General features: G+C 42.7%; 1 protein-coding gene across 1 annotated transcript in view; it reads right to left on the minus strand.

The window, feature by feature from the left end:
• The window catches only part of LOC118368618 (NACHT and WD repeat domain-containing protein 2), a 90,826-nt gene that overhangs the window by 9,894 nt on the left and 59,561 nt on the right, over positions 1 to 21,371 (minus strand). Inside the window, exons 5-7 of the mRNA XM_035752880.2 lie at positions 13,556 to 13,759; positions 8,754 to 8,904; positions 507 to 1,096 (exon numbers count right to left, since the gene is read on the minus strand). Of these exons, the coding sequence (XP_035608773.1) occupies positions 507 to 1,096; positions 8,754 to 8,904; positions 13,556 to 13,759 (945 nt within the window). The remainder of the gene's footprint in view (positions 1 to 506; positions 1,097 to 8,753; positions 8,905 to 13,555; positions 13,760 to 21,371) is intronic.

A 21,371-nucleotide genomic window follows, 5' to 3' on the forward strand; every position in this document is an offset into this window, starting at 1 on the left:
TTATCTTACAAAAAGGCAATTTTATGGCATCCATTATAAAGGTTGAAGAGAGAAGCAGGGTAGAGCCGCCCCGGGTGACTGCACTGTGGGCTCCCTGCAAAATGACCCTAATGGGCCCGACTGGCTGAGCAGCCAGATGGCCCAGCAACAGACAGGCCAGAGAGTGAACACTTACTTGACACACACACATGTATGGGCACACAGCGATACAGGCACACATCCATGCATACACAAACATAGGACTCACATGTAGCGAACAAACACATTCAGATGGATAATGCATGTGTAGCGAGCACACGCACACACTTGCATACTCTCGCACACAGAAGGAGGCATACACACAGATGGACACACTCACACAGACAAACACAGAGAGAATGAATGTCTGTTGTGCTAGCTAAAGCCATCGTTTTATTTTTTAATCAACATTTATCTAAACCAGGAAGTCCCATTAAGTCCGAAAGACCAAAAGTCCACCCCCCACGGTACATTGGCATGACTCTCACCTGTTTGGCCACCTCTGCTAGCAGCAGTGTCTTCCCCGTGCATGGCCCACCGTAAACAACCAGAGGGCTCATCCTACTCTCCTTAGACGGTAGCAGATATTCCTGCACCAGGTCCAGTGTCTCGCTCTTATAATCGTAGAACGAAGAGAGGTTCTTACACAGGGACAGGTGCTGGAGGATCTCATCGTACAGGGGGTCCGTCTCTGTGTCAAAGTTCTGCTGGACCGTGGCCTGGATGATGTCCACCATATCCTCGTAGAACTGTTTACACAAGCCTTCAACGTAGTGGCTCTCCACCTCTTGGGAGTAGCCTAGCTTCATATCGCAGTGCGTCACAGAGGAGTAGACACGGAGGTTTGACGAGGCCACTACTGTTGGGATAAACTCATCCCGCACTTTTAAGAGACGTTCGTAGGCTTCCTGGTTACGCATGACGCGGTCCTCAGCGACGACGATGTCCATGTACTTGGCCATCTCCGGGAGCTTGGCATGTCGGTCGAAGTTGGAGATCTTGCGGATGTAGCAGACACACTTCTTGAGGAAGGCTGGCGTTTGTTTACCCAAGGCGAAGTCCAGTTCATCCTCCAAGGCTGAAAAATGGGAGAAAAACAAACATACAATCAATCAATCAATCCAAAGTTTGAAAGTTTTGTCCATAAAGACATTTGCTATATAATGTTTCTGAGGAGTTAGGCTAACCTTGCGCTTCCAATGCCATTATATAAAACCCACAGATAATTTGGAGTCCTAATATTGGTCAAAGTTATTTGAAAATGTGTCCCTGAAGTAGCCAGGCTACTAACATGCCTACCCCTTTTCAAAGTAACTTGAAAATGCAAGCACTGGGTGCTGTTGTGTGCTCCGACGCTTGTCTTCAAAACAGACACATTTTGAGGTTTGCAAATCTTTTAGTAAAGCTGCACAGATTCAGGCAGTCCTTTTTAGCCTGTCTTTAGTCTGTGATTAGATTTAGTTAGTTCCCACTATGCCTTGTTTAAGGAGAAACATGGTTGATACAATCACATAAATCAGAATTGCAGCCTTATCACAGACCCCTAAAGAGCCAGCTCTACACTGAGAACTTGTTATCTAGAACCTTAAAGGGTTCTTTGGCTGTCCCCATAGGAGAACCCTTTGAAGAACCCTTACGCTTCCAAATAGAACCCTTTTGGGTTCCATATACAACCCTTTCCACAGAGTTCTACATGAAATCCAAAAGGGTTCTACCTAAAACTAAAAATGGTTTGATCCTAAAAGGGTTTTCCTATGGGGACAGCCGAATAACCGTTTTGGAACCCTTTTTTCTATTAGTGTACTGAAACTCTGCCAGCATCTTCTGTGTGGTATCGAACACACTGCAGCGTGCTATAGAAGCAATGGAGAGAAAAGAAGGGGAGAGCGGCTGGAGGGGAAGAGAAGTGAGTGCATGGAAATGCTGTTTGAAGCTTGGTTTAGTCAATAACTGGCATACTGAATGTATTTTTACTTAGGCTACATAAAAGCCTTGGCTATTCCTTTGAACGAATCAAACATAGAAATCTGCCTACTGGAGATTCTTTTTTTCCCACGAGTTGGACGGGAAGGATTTACTTAAGACGCCCGGCAAGGCCCTCATCCCTGTCATTCGCAGGAGAAAGAGACTGAGGTATCGTGGACAAAGATCCGGGTGCCTTGTTAGGATCAGTCACCGAGAGGGTAATCTACCTTTACCATCGGTCATATTAGCCAACTTACAATCAATCGATAATAAAATAGACGAACTACGATCACATATATCCTACCAACGAAACATTAAAAACTGTAATATCTTATGTTTCACCAAGTCAAATCAAATCAAATCAAATTGTATTTGTCACATACACATGGTTAGCAGATGTTAATGCGAGTGTAGCGAAATGCTTGTGCTTCTAGTTCCGACAATGCAGTGATAACCAACAAGTAATCTAACTAACAATTCCAAAACTACTGTCTTATACACAGTGTAAGGGGATAAAGAATATGTACATAAGGATATATGAATGAGTGATGGTACAGAGCAGCATACAGTAGATGGTATCGAGTACAGTATATACATATGAGATGAGTATGTAGACAAAGTAAACAAAGTGGCATAGTTAAAGTGGCTAGTGATACATGTATTACATAAGGATGCAGTCGATGATGTAGAGTACAGTATATACGTATGCATATGAGATGAATAATGTAGGGTAAGTAACATTATATAAGGTAGCATTGTTTAAAGTGGCTAGTGATATATTTACATACTTTCCCATCAATTCCCATTATTAAAGTGGCTGGAGTTGGGTCAGTGTCAATGACAGTGTGTTGGCAGCAGCCACTCAATGTTAGTGGTGGCTGTTTAACAGTCTGATGGCCTTGAGATAGAAGCTGTTTTTCAGTCTCTCAGTCCCAGCTTTGATGCACCTGTACTGACCTCGCCTTCTGGATGATAGCGGGGCGAACAGGCAGTGGTTCGGGTGGTTGATGTCCTTGATGATCTTTATGGCCTTCCTGTAACATCGGGTGGTGTAGGTCATGACTGAACAACGACATGAATAACATACAGCTGGCGGGTTTTAAGCTTTTTCGGCAGGATAGAACAGCGGCCTTTGGTAAGACAAGGGGTGGAGGTCTATGTATATTTGTAAACAGCAGCTGCTGCATGACATCTAAGGAAGTCTCAAGGTTTTGCTCACCTGAGATAGAGTATCTCATGATAAGCTCTAGACCACAATATTTACCAAGAGAGTTTTCATCTGTATATTTCGTAGCTGTCTACATACCCCCACAAACCGATGCTGGCACGAAGACAGCACTCAATGAGCTGTATACGGCTATAAGTAAACAGGAAAATGCTCATTCAGAGGTGGCAATCCTAGTGGCCGGGGACATTAATGCAGGAAAACTTAAATCAGTTTTTCAGAATTTCTACTAAAATGTTAAATGTGCAACCAGAGGGAAAAAACCTCTAGACCACCTTTACTCCACACACAGAGACGTGTACAAAGCTCTTCCTTGCCCTCCATTTTTCAAATCTGACCATAATTCTATCCTCCTGATTCCTACTTACAAACAAAAAACTAAGCAGGAAGCATCAGTGACTGGGTCAATAAGAAAGTGGTGAGATGAAGCAGATACTAAACTACACAGACTGGAATATGTTCCGCGATTCTTACGATGGCATTGAGGAGTACACCACATCAGTCACTGGCTTCATCAATAAGTGCATCGATGACGTCATCCCCACAGTGACCGTACGTACATACCACAACCTGAAGCCATGAATTACAGTCAACATCGCACTGAGCTAAAGGGTAGAGCTGCCGTGTTAAAGGAGCGGGACTCTAACCCGGAAGCTTATAAGAAATCCCGTTATCCCCTCCGACGATCCATCAAACAGGCAAAGCATCAATACAGGACGAAGATTGAATCATACTACACCGTCTCTGACGCTCGTCGGATGTGGCAGGGCGTGCACACTATTACAGACTACAAAGGGAAGCACAGCCATGAGCTGACCAGTGACACGAGGCTACCAGACAAGCTAAATTACTCCTATGCTCATTTTGAGGCAAGTAACACTGAAGCACGCAGGAGAGCATCAGTTGCTCTGGATGACTGTGTGATCACGCTCTCCGTAGACGATGTGAGTAAGACCTTTAAACAGGTCAACATTTACAAGGCTGCAGGGCAAGACGGATTACGAGGACGTGTATTCCGAGCATGCGCTGACCAACTGGCAAGCGTCTTCACTGACATTTTCAACCTGTCCCTGACTGAGTCTGTAATACCAACATGTATCAAACTGACCACCATAGTCCCCGTGCCCAAGAACACTAAGGTAACCTGCCTAAATGACTACTGACCACATGAAGTGCTTTGAAAGACTGGTCATGGCTCACATAAACACCATTATCCCAGAAATCCTAGACCCACTCCAATTTGCATACCACCCATACAGATACATACAGATCCACAGATGATGCAATCTCTATTGCACTCAACACTGCCCTTTCCTACCTGGACAAGAGGAACACCTACTGTATGTGAGAATGCTATTCATTGATTATAGCTCAGTGTTCAACACCATAGTGCCCTCAAAGCTCATCACTAAGCTAAGGACCCTGGGACTAAACACCTCCCTCTGCAAATGGATCCTGGACATCCTGATGGGTCACCCCCAGGTGGTAAGGGTAGGTAACAACACATATGCCACACTGATCCTCAAAATGGGGGCCCCTGTGGTGTGTGCTCAGTCCCTCCTGTACTCCCTGTTCACTCATGACTGCATGACCAGGCACGAATCCAACACCATCATCAAGTTTGCCAATGACACAACAAAGGCCTCTCCTGATCACCAACAACGATGAGACAGCCTATAGGGAGGAGGTCAGAGACCTGGCTGTGTTGTGCCAGGACAAAAACCTCTCCTTCAACGTGATCAAGACAAACTAAATGATTGTGGTCTGCAGGAAAAGGAGGACCGAGCATGCCCCCATTCTCATCGACCGGGCTGAAGTGGAGCAGGTTGAGAACTTCAAGTTCCTTGATGTCCACATCACCAACAAACTGTCATGGTCCAAACACACTAAGATAGCCGTGAAGAGGGCACGACAAATCCCCCATCAGGAGACTGAAAAGATTTGGCATGGATCCTCAGATCCTCAAAAGCTTCTACAGCTGCACCATCGAGAGCATCTGACTGGTTGCATCACTGCCTGGTATGGAAACTGCTCGACCCCAGACCGCAAGGCCCTACAGAGGGCAGTGTGTACGGTCCAGTACATCACTGGGGGCACTAAAAATTGTCAAAGACTCCAGCCACCCTAGTCATAGACTGCTCTCTCTGCTACCACATGGCAAGTGGTACCAAATCTAGATCCAAAAGGCTTCTTAACAGCTTCCTCCCCCAAGTCATAAGACCCATGAACAGCTAATCAAAAGGCTATCCAGACCCCTCTTTAATGCTGCCTCTTCTCTCTGTTTATTATCTATGCATGGTCACTTTAACTCTACCTACATGTACATAATTACCTCAAATACCTCAACTAACCGGTGCCCCGGCACATTGACTCTGTACTGGTACCTTCATGGCCAAAAGTTTTGAGAATGACACAAATATTAATTTTCACAAAGTCTGCTGCCTCAGTTAGTATTATGGCAATTTGCATATACTCCAGAATATTATGAAGAGTGATCGGATGAATTGGAATTAATTGCAGTGTCCCTTTTTGCCATGCAAATAACTGAATCCCCAAAAAACATTTCCACTGTATTTCAGCCCTGCCACAAAAGGACCAGCTGACATCATGTCAGTCATTCTCTCGTTAACACAGGTGTGAGTGTTGACGAGGACAAGGCTGGAGAACACTCTGTCAAGCTGATTGAGTTCGAAAAACAGACTGGAAGCTTCAAAAGGAGGGTGGTGCTTGGAATCATTGTTCTTCCTCTGTGAACCATGGTTACCTGCAAGGAAACACATGCCATCATCATTGCTTTGCACAAAGGGGCTTCACAGGCAAGGATATTGCTGCCAGTAAGATTGCACCTAAATCAACCATTTATCGGATCATCAAGAATTTCAAAGAGAGTGTTTCAGTTGTTGTGAAGAAGGCTTCCGAGTACCCAAGAAAGTCCAGCAAGTGCCAGGACCGTCTCCTAAAGTTGATTCAGCTGCGGGACCAGGGCACCACCAGTACAGAGTTGTTCAGGAATGGCAGCAGGCAGGTGTGAGTGCATCTGCACACACAGTGAGGTGAAGACTTTTGGAGGATGATCTGGTTTCAAGGAGGGTAGCAAAAGAAGCCAATTCTCTCCAAGAAAAACATCAGGGGCAGACTGATATTCTGCAAAAGGCACTTGGACTGCTGAGGGCTGGGGTAGAGTCATTTTCTCTGATGAATCCCCTTTCCAATTGTTTGGGGCATCCGGAAAAAAAGCTTGTCCGGAGAAGACAAGGTGAGCGCTACCATCAGTCCTGTGTCATGCCAACAGTAAAGCATCCTGAGAGCATTCATGTGTGGGGTTGCTTCTCAGCCAAGGGAGTGGGCTCACTCACAATTTTGCCTAAGAACCTAAGAACATATGGTTACTATAACGTAGCTATACCGTGTTTGTTATGGTTACTATTACTAGCTATAACGTGTTTGTTATGGTTACTATTACTAGCTATAACGTGTTTGTTATGGTTACTATAACTAGCTATACCGTGTTTGTTATGGTTACTATAACTAGATGCCGTGTTTGTTGTGGTTACTATAACTAGCTATACCGTGTTTGTTATGGTTACTATAACTAGCTATAACGTGTTTGTTATGTTACTATAACTAGCTATAATGTGTTTGTTATGGTTACTATAACTAGCTATAACGTGTTTGTTATGGTTACTATAACTAGCTATAACGTGTTTGTTGTGGTTACTATAACTAGCTATACCGTGTTTGTAAGTCGCTCTGGATAAGAGCGTCTGCTAAATGACTTAAATGTAAATGTAAACACAGCCATGAATAAAGAATGGTACCAACACATATTCCGAGAGCAACTTTTCCCAACCATCCAGAAACAGTTTGATGACGAACAATGCCTTTTCCAGCTTGATGGAGCACCTTGCCATAAGGCAAAAGTGATAACTAATTGGCTCGGGGAACAAAACATTGATATTTTGGGTCCATTGCCAGGAAACTCCCCAGATCTTAATCCCAATTGAGAAGTTGTGGTCAATCCTCAAGAGGCGGGTGGACAAACAAAAACCCACAAATTCTGACAAACTCCAAGCATTGATTACGCAAGAATGGGCTTCCATCAGTCAGAATTTGGCCCAGAATTTAATTGACAGCATGCCAGGGCGGATTGCAGAGGTCTTGAAAAAGAAGTGTCAACACCGCAAATATTGACTCTTTGCATCAACTTCATGTAATTGTCAATAAAAGCCTTTGACACTTATGAAATTCTTGTAATTATACTTCAGTATTCCATAGTAACATCTGACAAAAAATATCTAAAGACACTGAAGCAGCAAACTTTGTGGAAATTAATATTTGTGTCAATCTCAAAACTTTCGGCCACGACTGTATATAGCCTCGCTAATGTTATTTTACTGCTGCTGTTTAATTATTATAATTAGTTTTCCTTTATCATGTTTTTCTTCTTAACTTCTTAAAGCATTGTTGGTTAAGGGCTTGTAAGTAAGCATTTCACTGTAAGATCGACACCTGTTGTATTCATGTGACAAATAAGATTTGATTTGGTGAAATGACTTTGTGTGAATTTATAATGTCCACAGCGTATATGGCTCAATAGGGGAAAATAGTTAGAAACAACTTCGAAACTCCCCATTTATTTATTAAAAATTAGACTGCCATGAGGTGTGTTGCTGCTTTCTCTCTAGGTACAAATGCCTGGCCTACAAAGAATTGCAGATACCTGGAATATACTTATTTTTCTCTCATCCTCAGAATGGATGATATTTTTAAAAGTAACATTTTTAAGGCAAGTCAGTTAAAGAACAATTTCTTATTTACAATGACGGCCTACCCCCGCCGGAAGATGCTGGGCCAATTGTGCACCGCCCTATTGGACTCCCAATCACGGCCGGTTGTGATACAGCCTGGAATCAAACCAGGGTCTGTAGTGACGCATCAAGCACTGAGATGCAGTGCCTTAAACCGCTGTGCCACTCGGGAGCCCCCCAAAATGATAGTGCCCAAATAGATCAGTGCTTATTAGATTAGCCCAAATATAGTGACTTTTAGTCCAATTAGACCCAATTTGGAAGACTTTTGGAGCACTCTAGACCATACATGCTTTAAACTGTAAACAGAGGGTGACAATGAATATTTAGATAAATCTGTTTATTGTTATATCTGGGCTGTATGAGAAGGCTTATCTGTATTTGTCTTTAAACCGAAGATGCTCTGATGGTACATTCACATTGGAAAACTGAGGAAAACTGATTACTACCATAAAAGAATCATAATAATTACTTAACTGATTTAACTAAAGCCTGAGAACTACTCCCCCAGTTAAATGTTCTCGGCACAATTAATGGACCCAACAAACATATATTGGTTATACAGTATAGCTCAATAAACATTATTATGTAAATAAGAGAACACCACAGAACTGAATAACACAAGATACAACACCCTAGTAGAAGAAGGAAAAAAGCTAAGAAGAAAACAGATGAAGAAGAACATTGAATAAACACAGAAGAAGGAGAAGAAAAGAAGACAGGAGTAGCCTACATACCAGAGCAGAGGAATTTCTTGGCTTGAGGGGGCTTCATGGTGCCCTTCTCCTGGAGCTGCAGGACAGACCTACTGAAGATCCTCTTGATCTCCTCAGACACGTTCCTCCACGCCTTGTCGTTCTTCATCTTGGCTGCACTACTTGACTCCATCTGTAGAAGAGAGGGAGAGTAAGGGAGTTTATAATATTGAAATTGGCACACAGTTCTGCTTTTTTGAACATACACTATACAGAAGTATATGGACACATCTTCAAATGAGTGGATTCGGCTATTTCAGCCACATTCATTACACACAGCCATGCAATCTCTATAGACAAACGTTGGCAGCAGAATGGCCTTACTGAACAAGAGCATCTCCTCCCAGCTGCCCACTGCACTGAGGCTAGGGAACACGGTCACCGCCGACAAATCCATGATTCGAAAACTTCAACAAGCATTTCTCAACGGCTGGCCATGCCTTCCGCCTGGTTACTCCTACCTCGGCCAACAGCTCCACCCCCCCCACAGCTCCTCGCCCAAGCCTCTCCAGGTTCACCTTTACCCAAATCCAGATAGCAGATGTTCTGAAAGAGCTGCAAAACCTGGACCCATATAAATCAGCTGGGCTTGACAATCTGGACCCTCTATTTCTGAAACTATCCGCCGCCATTGTCGCAACCCCTATTACCAGCCTGTTCAACCTCTCTTTCATATCGTCTGAGATCCCCAAGGATTGGAAAGCTGCCGCAGTCATCCCCCTCTTCAAAGGGGGAGACACCCTGGACCCAAACTGTTACAGACCTATATCCATTCTGCCCTGCCTATCTAAGGTCTTCGAAAGCCAAGTCAACAAACAGGTCACTGACCATCTCGAATCCCACCGTACCTTCTCCGCTATGCAATCTGGTTTCCGAGCCGGTCACGGGTGCACCTCAGCCACACTCAAGGTACTAAACGACATCATAACTGGCAAAAACTTCTGTGGCACAGTTGGTAGAGCATGGCGCTTGTAACGCCAGGGTAGTGGGTTCGATTCCCGGGACCACCTATACGTAGAATGTATGCACACATGACTGTAAGTCGCTTTGGATAAAAGCGTCTGCTAAATGGCATATATTATATTATTATTATCGATAAAAGACAGTACTGTGCAGCCGTCTTCATCGACCTTGCCAAGGCTTTCGACTCTGTCAATCACCATATTCTTATTGGCAGACTCAGTAGCCTCGGTTTTTCGGATGACTGCCTTGCCTGGTTCACCAATTACTTTGCAGACAGAGTTCAGTGTGTCAAATCGGAGGGCATGCTGTCCGGTCCTCTGGCAGTCTCTATGGGGGTGCCACAGGGTTCAATTCTCGGGCCGTCTCTTTTCTCTGTATATATCAATGATGTTGCTCTTGCTGCGGGCGATTCCCTGATCCACCTCTACGCAGACGACACCATTCTATATACTTTCGGCCCGTCATTGGACACTGTGCTATCTAACCTCCAAACGAGCCTCAATGCCATACAACACTCCTTCCGTGGCCTCCAACTGCTCTTAAACACTAGTAAAACCAAATGCATGCTTTTCAACCGATCGCTGCCTGCACCCGCATGCCCGACTAGCATCACCACACTGGATGGTTCCGACCTTGAATATGTGGACACCTATAAGTACCTAGGTGTCTGGCTAGACTGCAAACTCTCCTTCCAGACCCATATCAAACATCTCCAATCGAAAATCAAATCAAGAGTCATCTTTCTATTCCGCAACAAAGCCTCCTTCACTCACGCTGCCAAGCTTACCCTAGTAAAACTGACTATCCTACCGATCCTCGACTTCGGCGATGTCATCTACAAAATTGCTTCCAACACTCTACTCAGCAAATTGGATGCAGTTTATCACAGTGCCATCCGTTTTGTCACTAAAGCACCTTATACTACCCACCACTGCGACTTGTATGCTCTATTCGGCTGGCCCTCGCTACATATTCGTCGCCAGACCCACTGGCTCCAAGTCATCTACAAGGCCATGCTAGGTAAAGCTCCGCCTTATCTCAGTTCACTGGTCACGATGGCAACACCCATCCGTAGCACGCGCTCCAGCAGGTGTATCTCACTGATCATCCCTAAAGCCAACACCTCATTCGGCCACCTTTCGTTCCAGTACAAAAATCGTTGAAGTTGGAGACTTTTATCTCCCTCACCTACTTCAAACATCAGCTATCTGAGCAGCTACCGATCGCTGCAGCTGTACATAATCTATTGGTAAATAGCCCACCCATTTTCACCTACCTCATCCCCACAGTTTTTATTTATTTACTTTTCTGCTCTTCTGCACACCAATATCTCTACCTGTACATGATCATCTGATCATTTATCACTCCAGTGTTAATCTGCAATATTGTAATTATTCGCCTACCTCCTCATGCCTTTGACTTGTTAATTGTTTACTCCATGTGTAACTCTGTGTTGTCTGTTCACACTGCTATGCTTTATCTTGGCCAGGTCGCAGTTGCAAATGAGAACTTGTTCTCAACTAGCCTACCTGCTTAAATAAAGGTGAAATAAAAATAAAAAATAAATAAAAAAGAGCTCAGTGACTTTCAACATGACAATATAATAAGCTTCCACCTTTCCAACAAGTCAGTTCGTCAAATTTCGGCCCTGTTAGAGCTGCCCCGGTCAACTTTATGTGCTGTTATTGAGAATTGGAGACGTCTAGGAACAAAAACGGCTCAGCTGCGAAGTGGTAGGCCACACAAGCTCACAGAACAGGATTGCCGTGTACTGAAGCGCGTAGACATCCTCTGTCCTCGGTTGCCACATTTACTACTGAGTTCCAAATTGCCTCTTGAAGCAACGTCATAACAAGAACTGTTCGTTGGGACCTTCATGAAAAGGGTTTCCATGGCTTAGCTGCCGCACACAAGCCTTATATCACCATGTGCAATGCAAAGTGTTGGCTAGAGTGGTGTAAAGCTAGCTGACTCTGAAGCAGTGGAAATGCGTTCTCTGGAGTGATGAATCACGCTTCACCATCTGGCAGTCCGACGGACGAATCTGGGTTTGTCAGATGCCAGGAGAACGGCTACTTGCCTGAATCCATAGTTCCAACTGAAAGTTTGGTGGAGGAGGAATCATGGTCTGGGGCTGTTTTTTTGTGGTTCGGCTAGGCCCCTTAGTTCCAGTGAAGGGAAATCTTAACACTATAGCATACAATGACATTTTAGATGATTCTGTGCTTCCAACTTTGTGGCAAAAGTTTGGGGAAAGCCCTGTCCTGTTTCAGCATGACAATGCCCCCGTGCACAAAGTGAAGTCCATACAGAAAAAGTTTGTTGAGATCGGTGTGGAAGAACTTGACTGGCCTGCACAGAGCCCTGACCTCAACTCCATAGAACACCTTTGGGATGAATTGGAAAGTCAACATCAGTGCCTGACCTCACTAATGCACTTGTGGCTGAATAGAAGCAAGTCCCCGCAGCAATGTTGGAATGCAATAGTGGAATGCCTTCCCAGAAGAGTCAAGGCTGTTATAGCAGCAAAGGGGGGGACCAACTCCATATTAATTCCCATACATTTGGAATGAGGTGTTCGGCGTGCAGGTGTCCACATATTCCTTGTTATGTAGTGTATATAGTAGATTAAAGAATACATAGCTATCTCAATTGGTAAGCTATTGATGTTGGTTTTGGATGGTAGTCTTAACAAAGCCAGAGACCTACAGAAGTTGGCAAAAGGAAGAAAGTTGAGTTGGTAAGTAATGGAAACTGTTGGAGTTGTTTAGGTCAAAGGCAAACCGATGCATTATCTCCACAAGCTGAACTGGACCACAGAGAAACACTATAGTGGAAATGCAATCTATACCTGCTGATCCTACTGTGTTTGTTTTTGTGTCTAATACCCTAGAGCTACAGTAGACATCCCTTGAGAGAGGAAGTCAATGATATTCATGAGAGAAGATTCCAGAATGCCAACCCTGCTGTTTTTCTAATTTCCCTCCGACCTCCATCCAAGTGGAAGAGCTGCATTGAGTGACAAAGCGCTAATGTTTAGCTAGATTTCACAGCATGCTAACCTAGCACACAGTGACACAGGCACTAACATTTAGGTAGACAAAGCAGCTGTAGTTACATGGTGACTGTTACACAGGTATACACAAATGTTTTGCTAGCCACGACAGCATATGTAATATGCTTACCTTAAAACTAACTTGCCTAGCACTGTAGTTAAATGTATAGGAGGATATCTGCAGATATGTTTACTGCTCGTCCCAACTCACAGTAAGATTACCAAGCTTTTGAGTCTTTTAAGAAAATAAAGCATACATCTTTATCTCTCATAAACTTTCCACGAGGCCAACAAATTCTAATGGGATCAGAAAGTTGAAGTTTAAAAGTTTTGTATAAAAGAAGGTTTGAGAGTTGTTGACAAATGACTTTTACTAGCTAATTTTACTGCTGCTTTAAAAAGCTTTTTGTGACTGTAAACCCAAGGATATGTGTTCAAGCATAACAGTTGGCTTAGACAAAAACACAGCAGAAAAGTTCTCTATTCCAATGTGAACATGATGCTGAAGAAAGTTTTGGCTCTCCGTAAGGATGTTTCAGTATCTTGGGTAAGTCTAACTGAAACCTACTCATTTAGTCTTTGCCATGATCCAAGAGAAACTGGCCACAGCCCACTCAACTACCTTTCCAGAACTAACTGGGTTAGGATCTTGGCATAACGTTCTATTGGTTTAAGGCTGAAGGGTTCAGGGTTCATCTTACTGAGTTTTTGTAGTTTTGTAGAGTTTGGTGTGGCAGGATTTGAGGTAGAATGGTTCAAATCTTACTGAGTTCTGGTAGTTCTTCAACATCTGGGCTTTGGGTTTGAGGTAGTAGGCTGGTGGCACGGCATTCTCGTCTCGGCAGTACCACTCCTCCAGGATGTGTGTGTCTAGCCCCGCCTCCACCGCCGCATCCAGGATCCTCTCAAACTCTGGAGCTTCCACTTCCCCTGGAACGCGGATACTGCCATACTTCTCCCCCACCAGCCCCTATGAGCAAGGAAAGAACAAGGAATGAGGGTAGGAGGAAAGAAAGATGGAGAGAGGTAGAACGGTCATCATCATCACCACTTGACTTTCTATTATCATTGGTTTCAAGGTTCATAGTTAGTCTCAAATATACTCCGAGATTGAGTGTATGATTATGACTTTCTGCACAGCCGTTTGCCTTGAAGTGCTTATTCCGTGAAGGCATCCAGGCAAACAGGGAGACAATGACAGCATTTCATTAGTGTGTCTTCTGTGTACCGGTCTGCCTGTCACCCGATGCTTAGAGTTCGTAATTTTTTCTGTTTTCTTTTCTTCCTTTTAGAATGTGAATTCACAGTACACGGCTAGACTGAAAGGCAAACAACTGGGCAAAGTAAATGGTCATGACGAAGTGCTGAGTGTATCAGAAATGTATTTTATTTGCAATTAATTTGTCTGTGGTCTTTGTCAGTGTGTGGTTAGCTGCTTTGAATGTAAAATAATTGTATGCAATGGAATAATGGAGTATGGATATGTCTGTTGGTACAGAGTGGAAGACAGCTTGGTGATCACGATGATCACCACGGTCTCCCTATAATAGTATGGCCAGGGATACAAAATTATATAAAGCCACACTGCTCACACATCTTACTTTCTTTGCCTATCACACTGAAAGAATCTGCACGAGCTCATTCTCTTTCTTAGCACACAGAGGCACATTTCTCAATATGCTTTTGAGCAACGACCAATTCATTACCATTACCATTATTAGGAACAATTACCAGTCGAGGCTTGATGTGCAGAATCACATGCATGTGAGGAGAATGGGAGCAAAAGCAGAGCATCACTGGAAAGCATAGTAAATATCCAGCTGATCCCTACTACAGTACTATGACATGAGTAGGAACCACACACTGATACCCGCGGGGTAGAGAGAAGGGATGACTGTGAACTCTCTCAAGCAAAAAGGATGTCAGTCTGCCGTCGTCAAAGGCACATCAATGCCAGAACGCGACTTTGCGATCCTGGCATAATGTAAGATCAGCTCTATCTCTGACAAATGCCTTTTTGAAGAAAAAAACAAATCAATATCAAATTAGTGGCTTTTCTATTTGTTGTCTATAATATATGTGACTTATCGTACAATCAAGTATTTTTGATGAAAAAAACTGACCAAGATCAAATTAGTGGCTTGTACCGTATTTGGGTTTGTGTCCTGTCTTTTCTTGGGGAAACAAGTTGGAGGTACAGAAAAAGACAAATTAATAGGGTTTGCTAGGTATTTCATCTACCCAAACCAATTTCGATTCGGGGCCTGCTGAACAAAATGGAGGCAGTTCCCCTGAAATTGCTTGGCAAGAGATCTGAGGGAGAGAGATGAGTTATGTCAGCTGTTTCAAGACATGAAAAAAAGTGACAGTTGTACATAGACGCTGACCGAGATCACAACAACCTCCCTGACATGAAGGGAATGGAAAGTTTCAAAAAAACAGAGTGAGGTGAGATACATTCTCCTTATTAGGATCTAATGACAGTTCCAATCAAAACCCTCCATCAGCTGTTTTCTTCAACAGAGCCAGACTACGGCAGAGCTTTTTGTGGGAACTGCAGATCAGTTTGTCATTGGGGGATGGATACATCTGGGAAAGAGCTGAACTAAGCTTAGACAGAGTGAGAGAGATGGAAAGAGAGAGATTGAGATAGAAGGAGAGGGAGAGTCATTCTCTGAGCTGCTGACAAAGTCTCTGTCAGCTTGCCTTGTAGGGACAGCAGGAAAGGACAGGGTGAGTGACTGCAATTGTGTGTCTGTGTCATTGGTATGTGGGTGGATTGGTGTGTGAGAGAGATTAGAGCAAGTTTACACATACAATGTCAGCAAAAACACTACAGCAAATATTACAATATATTACAGTCCATAAAAACACTGCAATAAAAACTACAGTATACTGCAATCTGCAAAAACACTACATTAATTACTATAGTATATACTACAGTTTTATGTTACTACAGTATTTTTTGCTATAAATAAATACTACAGTACACTACAGTATATACTATGGTATTTGCTGTAGTGTTTTTGCAGACTCTAGTCCTCAAAAACAATACAGTGAATACTACAGTTAAGTCTGAAAAAAACACTACAGTGAATACTACAGTAAAGTCCGCACAAACACTACAGTGAATACCATAGTATTTTTTCATGTGGGTTGGCCCTTTATGTCAGATGCAATCCCCTCTCCCTTTCTCCGACCCCCTTTCTCTTCCCTCGCTGTCTCTCATTTGTACCTATCTCTATGTACATTGGCTTCAGAAAGTATTCACACCCTTGATTTTTTCCCACATTTTTTTTGTGCTACAGCCTGAATTTAAAATGAATTAAATTAAAGAAGAAACATGTCACCGGCCTTCACAAAATACTCCATAATGTCAAAAATTGTATAATTTAAAAAATATGCAACGCATATTTTAAAATGAAAAGCTGAAATGTCTTGAGTCAATAAGTATTCAACCCCGTTGTTGTGGAAAGCCTAAATAACTTAAGGAGTAAAAATGTGCTTTACAAGTCACATAACAATTTGCATGGACTCACAGTACATTACCAGTATTTAACATGATTTTTCAATGTCTAAGACCAAAGGTGTTTTTCCAATGCCTCGCAAAGGGCAACTATTGGCAAAAAAAAAACAGACGTTGAATATCCGTTTGAGCATGGTGAAGTTATTTATTACACTTTGGATGGTGTATAAATACTCCCAGTCACTACCAAGATAAAGGTGTCCTTCCTAACTCAGTTGCCAGAGAGGAAGGAAACCAATCAGGGATTTCACCATGAGGCTAATGGTGACTTTAAATAGTTACAGAGTTTAATGGCTGTGATAGGATAAAACTGAAGATGGATCAACAACATTGTAGTTACTCCACAATACTAACATAATTGACAGAGTGAAAAGAAGGAAGCCTGTTGTAACGGTCGTAGAATGAAGGAGAGGAGCAAAGTGCAGTGTGGTAAGTGTTCATCTTGATTTTTTATAAGAATAGTGAACACTGAAACAAAAAACAATAAAACGACAAACGAACAGTCCTGAACAGTGAAATAAAACACAGAACAGAAAATAAACACCCACGAAACACAAGTGGGAAAAGGCTACCTAAATATGATTCTCAATCAGAGACAACTAACGACACCTGCCTCTGATTGAGAACCATACCAGGCCAAACGCAAACACAACATAGAAAACGGAACATAGACAACCCACCCAACTTACGTCCTGACCATACTAAAACAAAGACATAAATAAAATAACTAAGATCAGAACGTGACACCTGTACAGAATAAAATATATTCTAAAATGAATCTTTGTTTGCAACAAGGCACTAAACTAATACTGCAAAAATGTGGCAAAGAAATGTACTTTTTGTCCTGAATACTAAGTTTTCTGTTTGGGGGAAATCCAAAACAACACATTATTGAGTACCACTCTCCATATTTTCAAGCATAGTGGTGGTTGCATCATGTTATGGGTATATTTGTAAATGAGGAATTTTTCAGAATAAAAATAGAAATAAGAATGGTGCTAATCATAGGCAAAATCCTAGAGGAAAACCAGAAAATGGGAGATCAATTCATCTTTCAGCAGGACAATAACCTTAATAAACAAAGGCCAAATCCACGCTGTTGCTCACCAAGAAGACAGCAAATGTTCCTGAGTGACCGAGTTACAGTTTTGACTTAAATCTTCTCGGCAAGTCTATGGCAAGACCTGAAAATGGTTGTCAAGCAATGATCAAGAACAATTTTGACAGAGCTTGAAGAATTTTGGACATACACAGAAACAAAGTATTAACTCAGTGGTGTGAATACTTACTGTATGTACATGAGCTATTTCTGTATTTAATTTTCAATAAATGTGCAAATATTTCTGAAAGTATGCTTTTTACTTTATCATTATGGGGTATGGTGTGTAGATGAGAAAAAAATATGAGAAAAAATATAGATTTAATCTATGTAGAATTCAGCCTGTAACACAACAAAATGTGGAATAATTCCAGGGGTATGAATACTTTCTGAAGGCACTGTATGTTCTCCCTTACTCTCTCCTACAGCCTTCCCTCTCTTCCCCTCTTTCTCACTCATCCCTCTTTCTCCATCTTCTTCCTAGGTAGCCTAGTGGTTAGTGTGTTTGTCCAGTAACTGAAAGGTTGCTAGATCACCGAGCTGAAATGTAAAAACCCGTAATTCTGCCCCTGAACAAGGCAGTTAACCCACTGTTCCTTTGCCGTCATTGTAAATAAGAATTTGTTCTTAACTGACTGTTAAATAAAGGCTAAATAAAAAATGACAAATAAAAGCTCTCCCTCCTGCTGTCCCTGGCTACAGTTTCTCTGGATAACTTTATCACCCAGCCTGCCTGCCTTATCATGAGACCATTACGTGTTTGGAACCTCAACAACTACGGTAGATTAATGCACCAAGGTGGGCAGACTGAAGCCTTTGGTGTTTTTATGGAGGGAAGGAGGGTTGGAGGGAGGGAGGGATGGAGTAGAACGGAAAGGGGGGAGAAGGGAGCAAGAAGGCAGCCCAAAGGTTTGGGAAGGAGAGCTTTGTCTCCTTGCACTTAACAGCCAGCTTAACTCTGTAAAGTGACATAGAATGGGATAAAAAAAAGATTTTTAGCTGCACTGCTCTTCCCTTACATGCTTGGGAGGGTTTCACTCCAGTCTATATGTACTCTGGCATTTGAGGTGTGGAGTACAGACTGAAAAAGATAGACTGTTATAGGAGACACATAAATCAATGAATACATCTGGCTATAAAATCGCTTTCTATCAAACTTTCCATTGTGCTGCACATTGCATTGTGAGGGGTAACAAATATATTGGTGCTATTGGAATACAGGAGAACAAATGCATACATGGAAAATCTGAATCAAGATGTCATGGAACTAGAAGAATCTATCAGAAGAATCACAATAAAGTGCTACTTCATAGAGAGTGGTAGAAATCTATATAACGTTGAACGTTTGATGACAACCACTTTGATGCCATTCTTCATATTAGCATCAGGCAAGTGGCTGACCGCAGGTAAGGTAAGGTTCTTCAATGGTGCGATCAACAGTAAAATCCACTAAACAGTTCCAGTCCCCCCCCTAAAACCATACATCCCTCTTGGTCACACTGTCTTAAGGTTTCTTTTATTTGATCTAAACCAACAATATGTTCTGTACCCTCATTAGGAGCATAAAAATAAAAAATAATGTTAAAAACATAACATCCGCCTTGACCAATAAAACCCGTCCCTTGACAATCTTTGTTATAGATACCACAGTCCCCCCTAAGCCTGAGGAAAACAAGATTGCCACCCCAGTCAACCTCATTTTCCCCATCACTATGTGTCTCATGTAGGAAAACTACATTAAGCCTTTTTTGTTTTATTACTTCTAATACCCAAGCCCTCTTATTCCTGTCCCTTCCCGCATTAATATTGAGAGAACCTACCCTTAGTACCTCCATATAGAAAAGAGAAAGGAAAGCAGAAGAAACCACAGAGAAACCAAAGAGAAAAAAGACACCCTATGAGGCATGATCATCATCATTGTTTTATTTTTCTCTTAACCTGACTATGTTTCCCACCACCCTTAGCTGCTGCAACAGCAGTAACACATTTCCTCAAGCAAAAGCTCTTCTTCTCACTCAGCTGATCTAACACCACCATCTTCTGTAACATCACAGCTGACCTCACAAATGTATCAACATCAAAATAATCTGCCAATTTGACAGATTTCCCCAAAATTTGATCAAGAAACCCATTTACCTCCTCTGGGTCGTAAATTGAGTCCTCACAAGCTGCTATCATATCAAAAGAGATATCCTTATCCTTCTCCTGCTCCTCCTCAACTGAGGCCACAAACTCCTGATTCCCCTCTACCACATCCCTTTCAACACTCCCCACTTGCACCCCATCACTCCTACCAGGCATCTCCTCCACTACCTAGAAAATTAGCCCCACCTGAACCCCATTACTCGTAGTGGGCATCTCCTCCACTACCTGGGAGCCTAGCCCCCCCTTGAAAACATACAAGTATTTTACATAGGTTTAAAGATTAACTTCCAACCACAATGTCAGATTTCAAAAATGCTTTACGGCGAAAGCATACCTTACAATTATTTGAGAACATAGCCCAGCAGACAAATCATTACAAACAGTAACCAGCCAAGTAGAAGAGTTACACAAGTCAGAAAGAGAGATTAAATTAATCAGCTACCTTTGATGATCTTCATATGGGTGCACTCTTTATATCCAAAAACCTCCGTTTTGTTTGTGCATTTTCTTCAGTAATCCACAACAGTCAAAACAGCCAGACAAAATCCTAATTGTATCCGTAAAGTTCATAGAAACGTGTCAAACGATATTTATATTCAATCCTCAGGTTGTTTTAGCCGAAATTATCTATAATATTTCAACCGGACAATAACCTTGTCAATATAAAAGGTAAACAAGAAAAGCACTCTCTCTGGTCGCGCACATGAAAAAGCTCTGTGACACTGCAGGGTCCACTCATTCAGATTAATCTTACTTCCTCATTTTTGAGAATACAAGCCTGAAACAATTTCTAAAGATTTTTTATATCTAGTGGAAGGCATAGGAGATGCAATTTGGGTCCTAAGTCAATGGATACTGTCATGGCATTGAATAGAAAACTACACAAAAAAAACTACTTCCTGAATAGATTTTTCTCAGGTTTTCGCCTGCCAAATCAGTTCTGTTATACTCACAGATACTATTTTAACAGTTTTTGAAATTTTATAGTGTTTTCTATCCAAATCTACCAGTTATACGCGTATAATATCTTCTGGGCCCGATTAGCAGGCAGTTTAATTTGGGCATGCTTTTCATCCAAAATTCCGAATGCTGCCCCCTACCCTAGAGGAGTTAAAATACCAAACACCAGTTTCTTCTGGTCTGGACAACACTGGATTAAAGCTGCAGCCCTGTACCTGCCACTGCATGAGTGTGGGCAAGGCCTGGTGGAAATTTCCTCTAGGATCATGGCTTTCCGGCTTCAAGCAGCACAGACAAGCACATTTTAAAGCTGGAGGGGGGTGATTTGCCATTTCATGAGTCTGTTATGCAGGCTTGGAGAGTTCTTGTCAAGTCCCGTAAAGGCCTGCACGTCACCAGGGATGTGGCTTTTTGAAGAGCCTCTTTTTCACAACACTGCCATCCAGTCCCGTGTTCTGGGTTCAGCTAGCCTACGTTCATGCCCATTAGGTGTGGAGTGTACCAAGCTGGGTCATCTGATGCGGAACATGAATAGATCGTTGGAGGAGCTGGGAGAAAGACCGGGATCCGATCATCTCGCCTACTGAGGAAGGTCGTTGCTGAGGTCTGTGACTCCTTGCCAGTGCTTCATCTGCAGTATGCGACTGATACTTCCAATTCTGATCGGTGGAAGGAGGGTCTGGATTATGTGTTCCCTGCACTGATTGTTAGTGCTGCAGCGGGGGCATTCGAGAAGGATGTGGGGATGCTGCTTTCGATACCCCGGAGCTGGGGGAGTTCAAGGAGGTGGGAAAGAAGGCCATGTACAGAATATGTGTAAAGGTCTCCCATGCCTCTTCCCTGGAAGGGGTA

The sequence above is a fragment of the Oncorhynchus keta genome, chromosome 35, assembly GCF_023373465.1.
Source record: "Oncorhynchus keta strain PuntledgeMale-10-30-2019 chromosome 35, Oket_V2, whole genome shotgun sequence".
Classification (NCBI taxonomy): domain Eukaryota; kingdom Metazoa; phylum Chordata; class Actinopteri; order Salmoniformes; family Salmonidae; genus Oncorhynchus; species Oncorhynchus keta.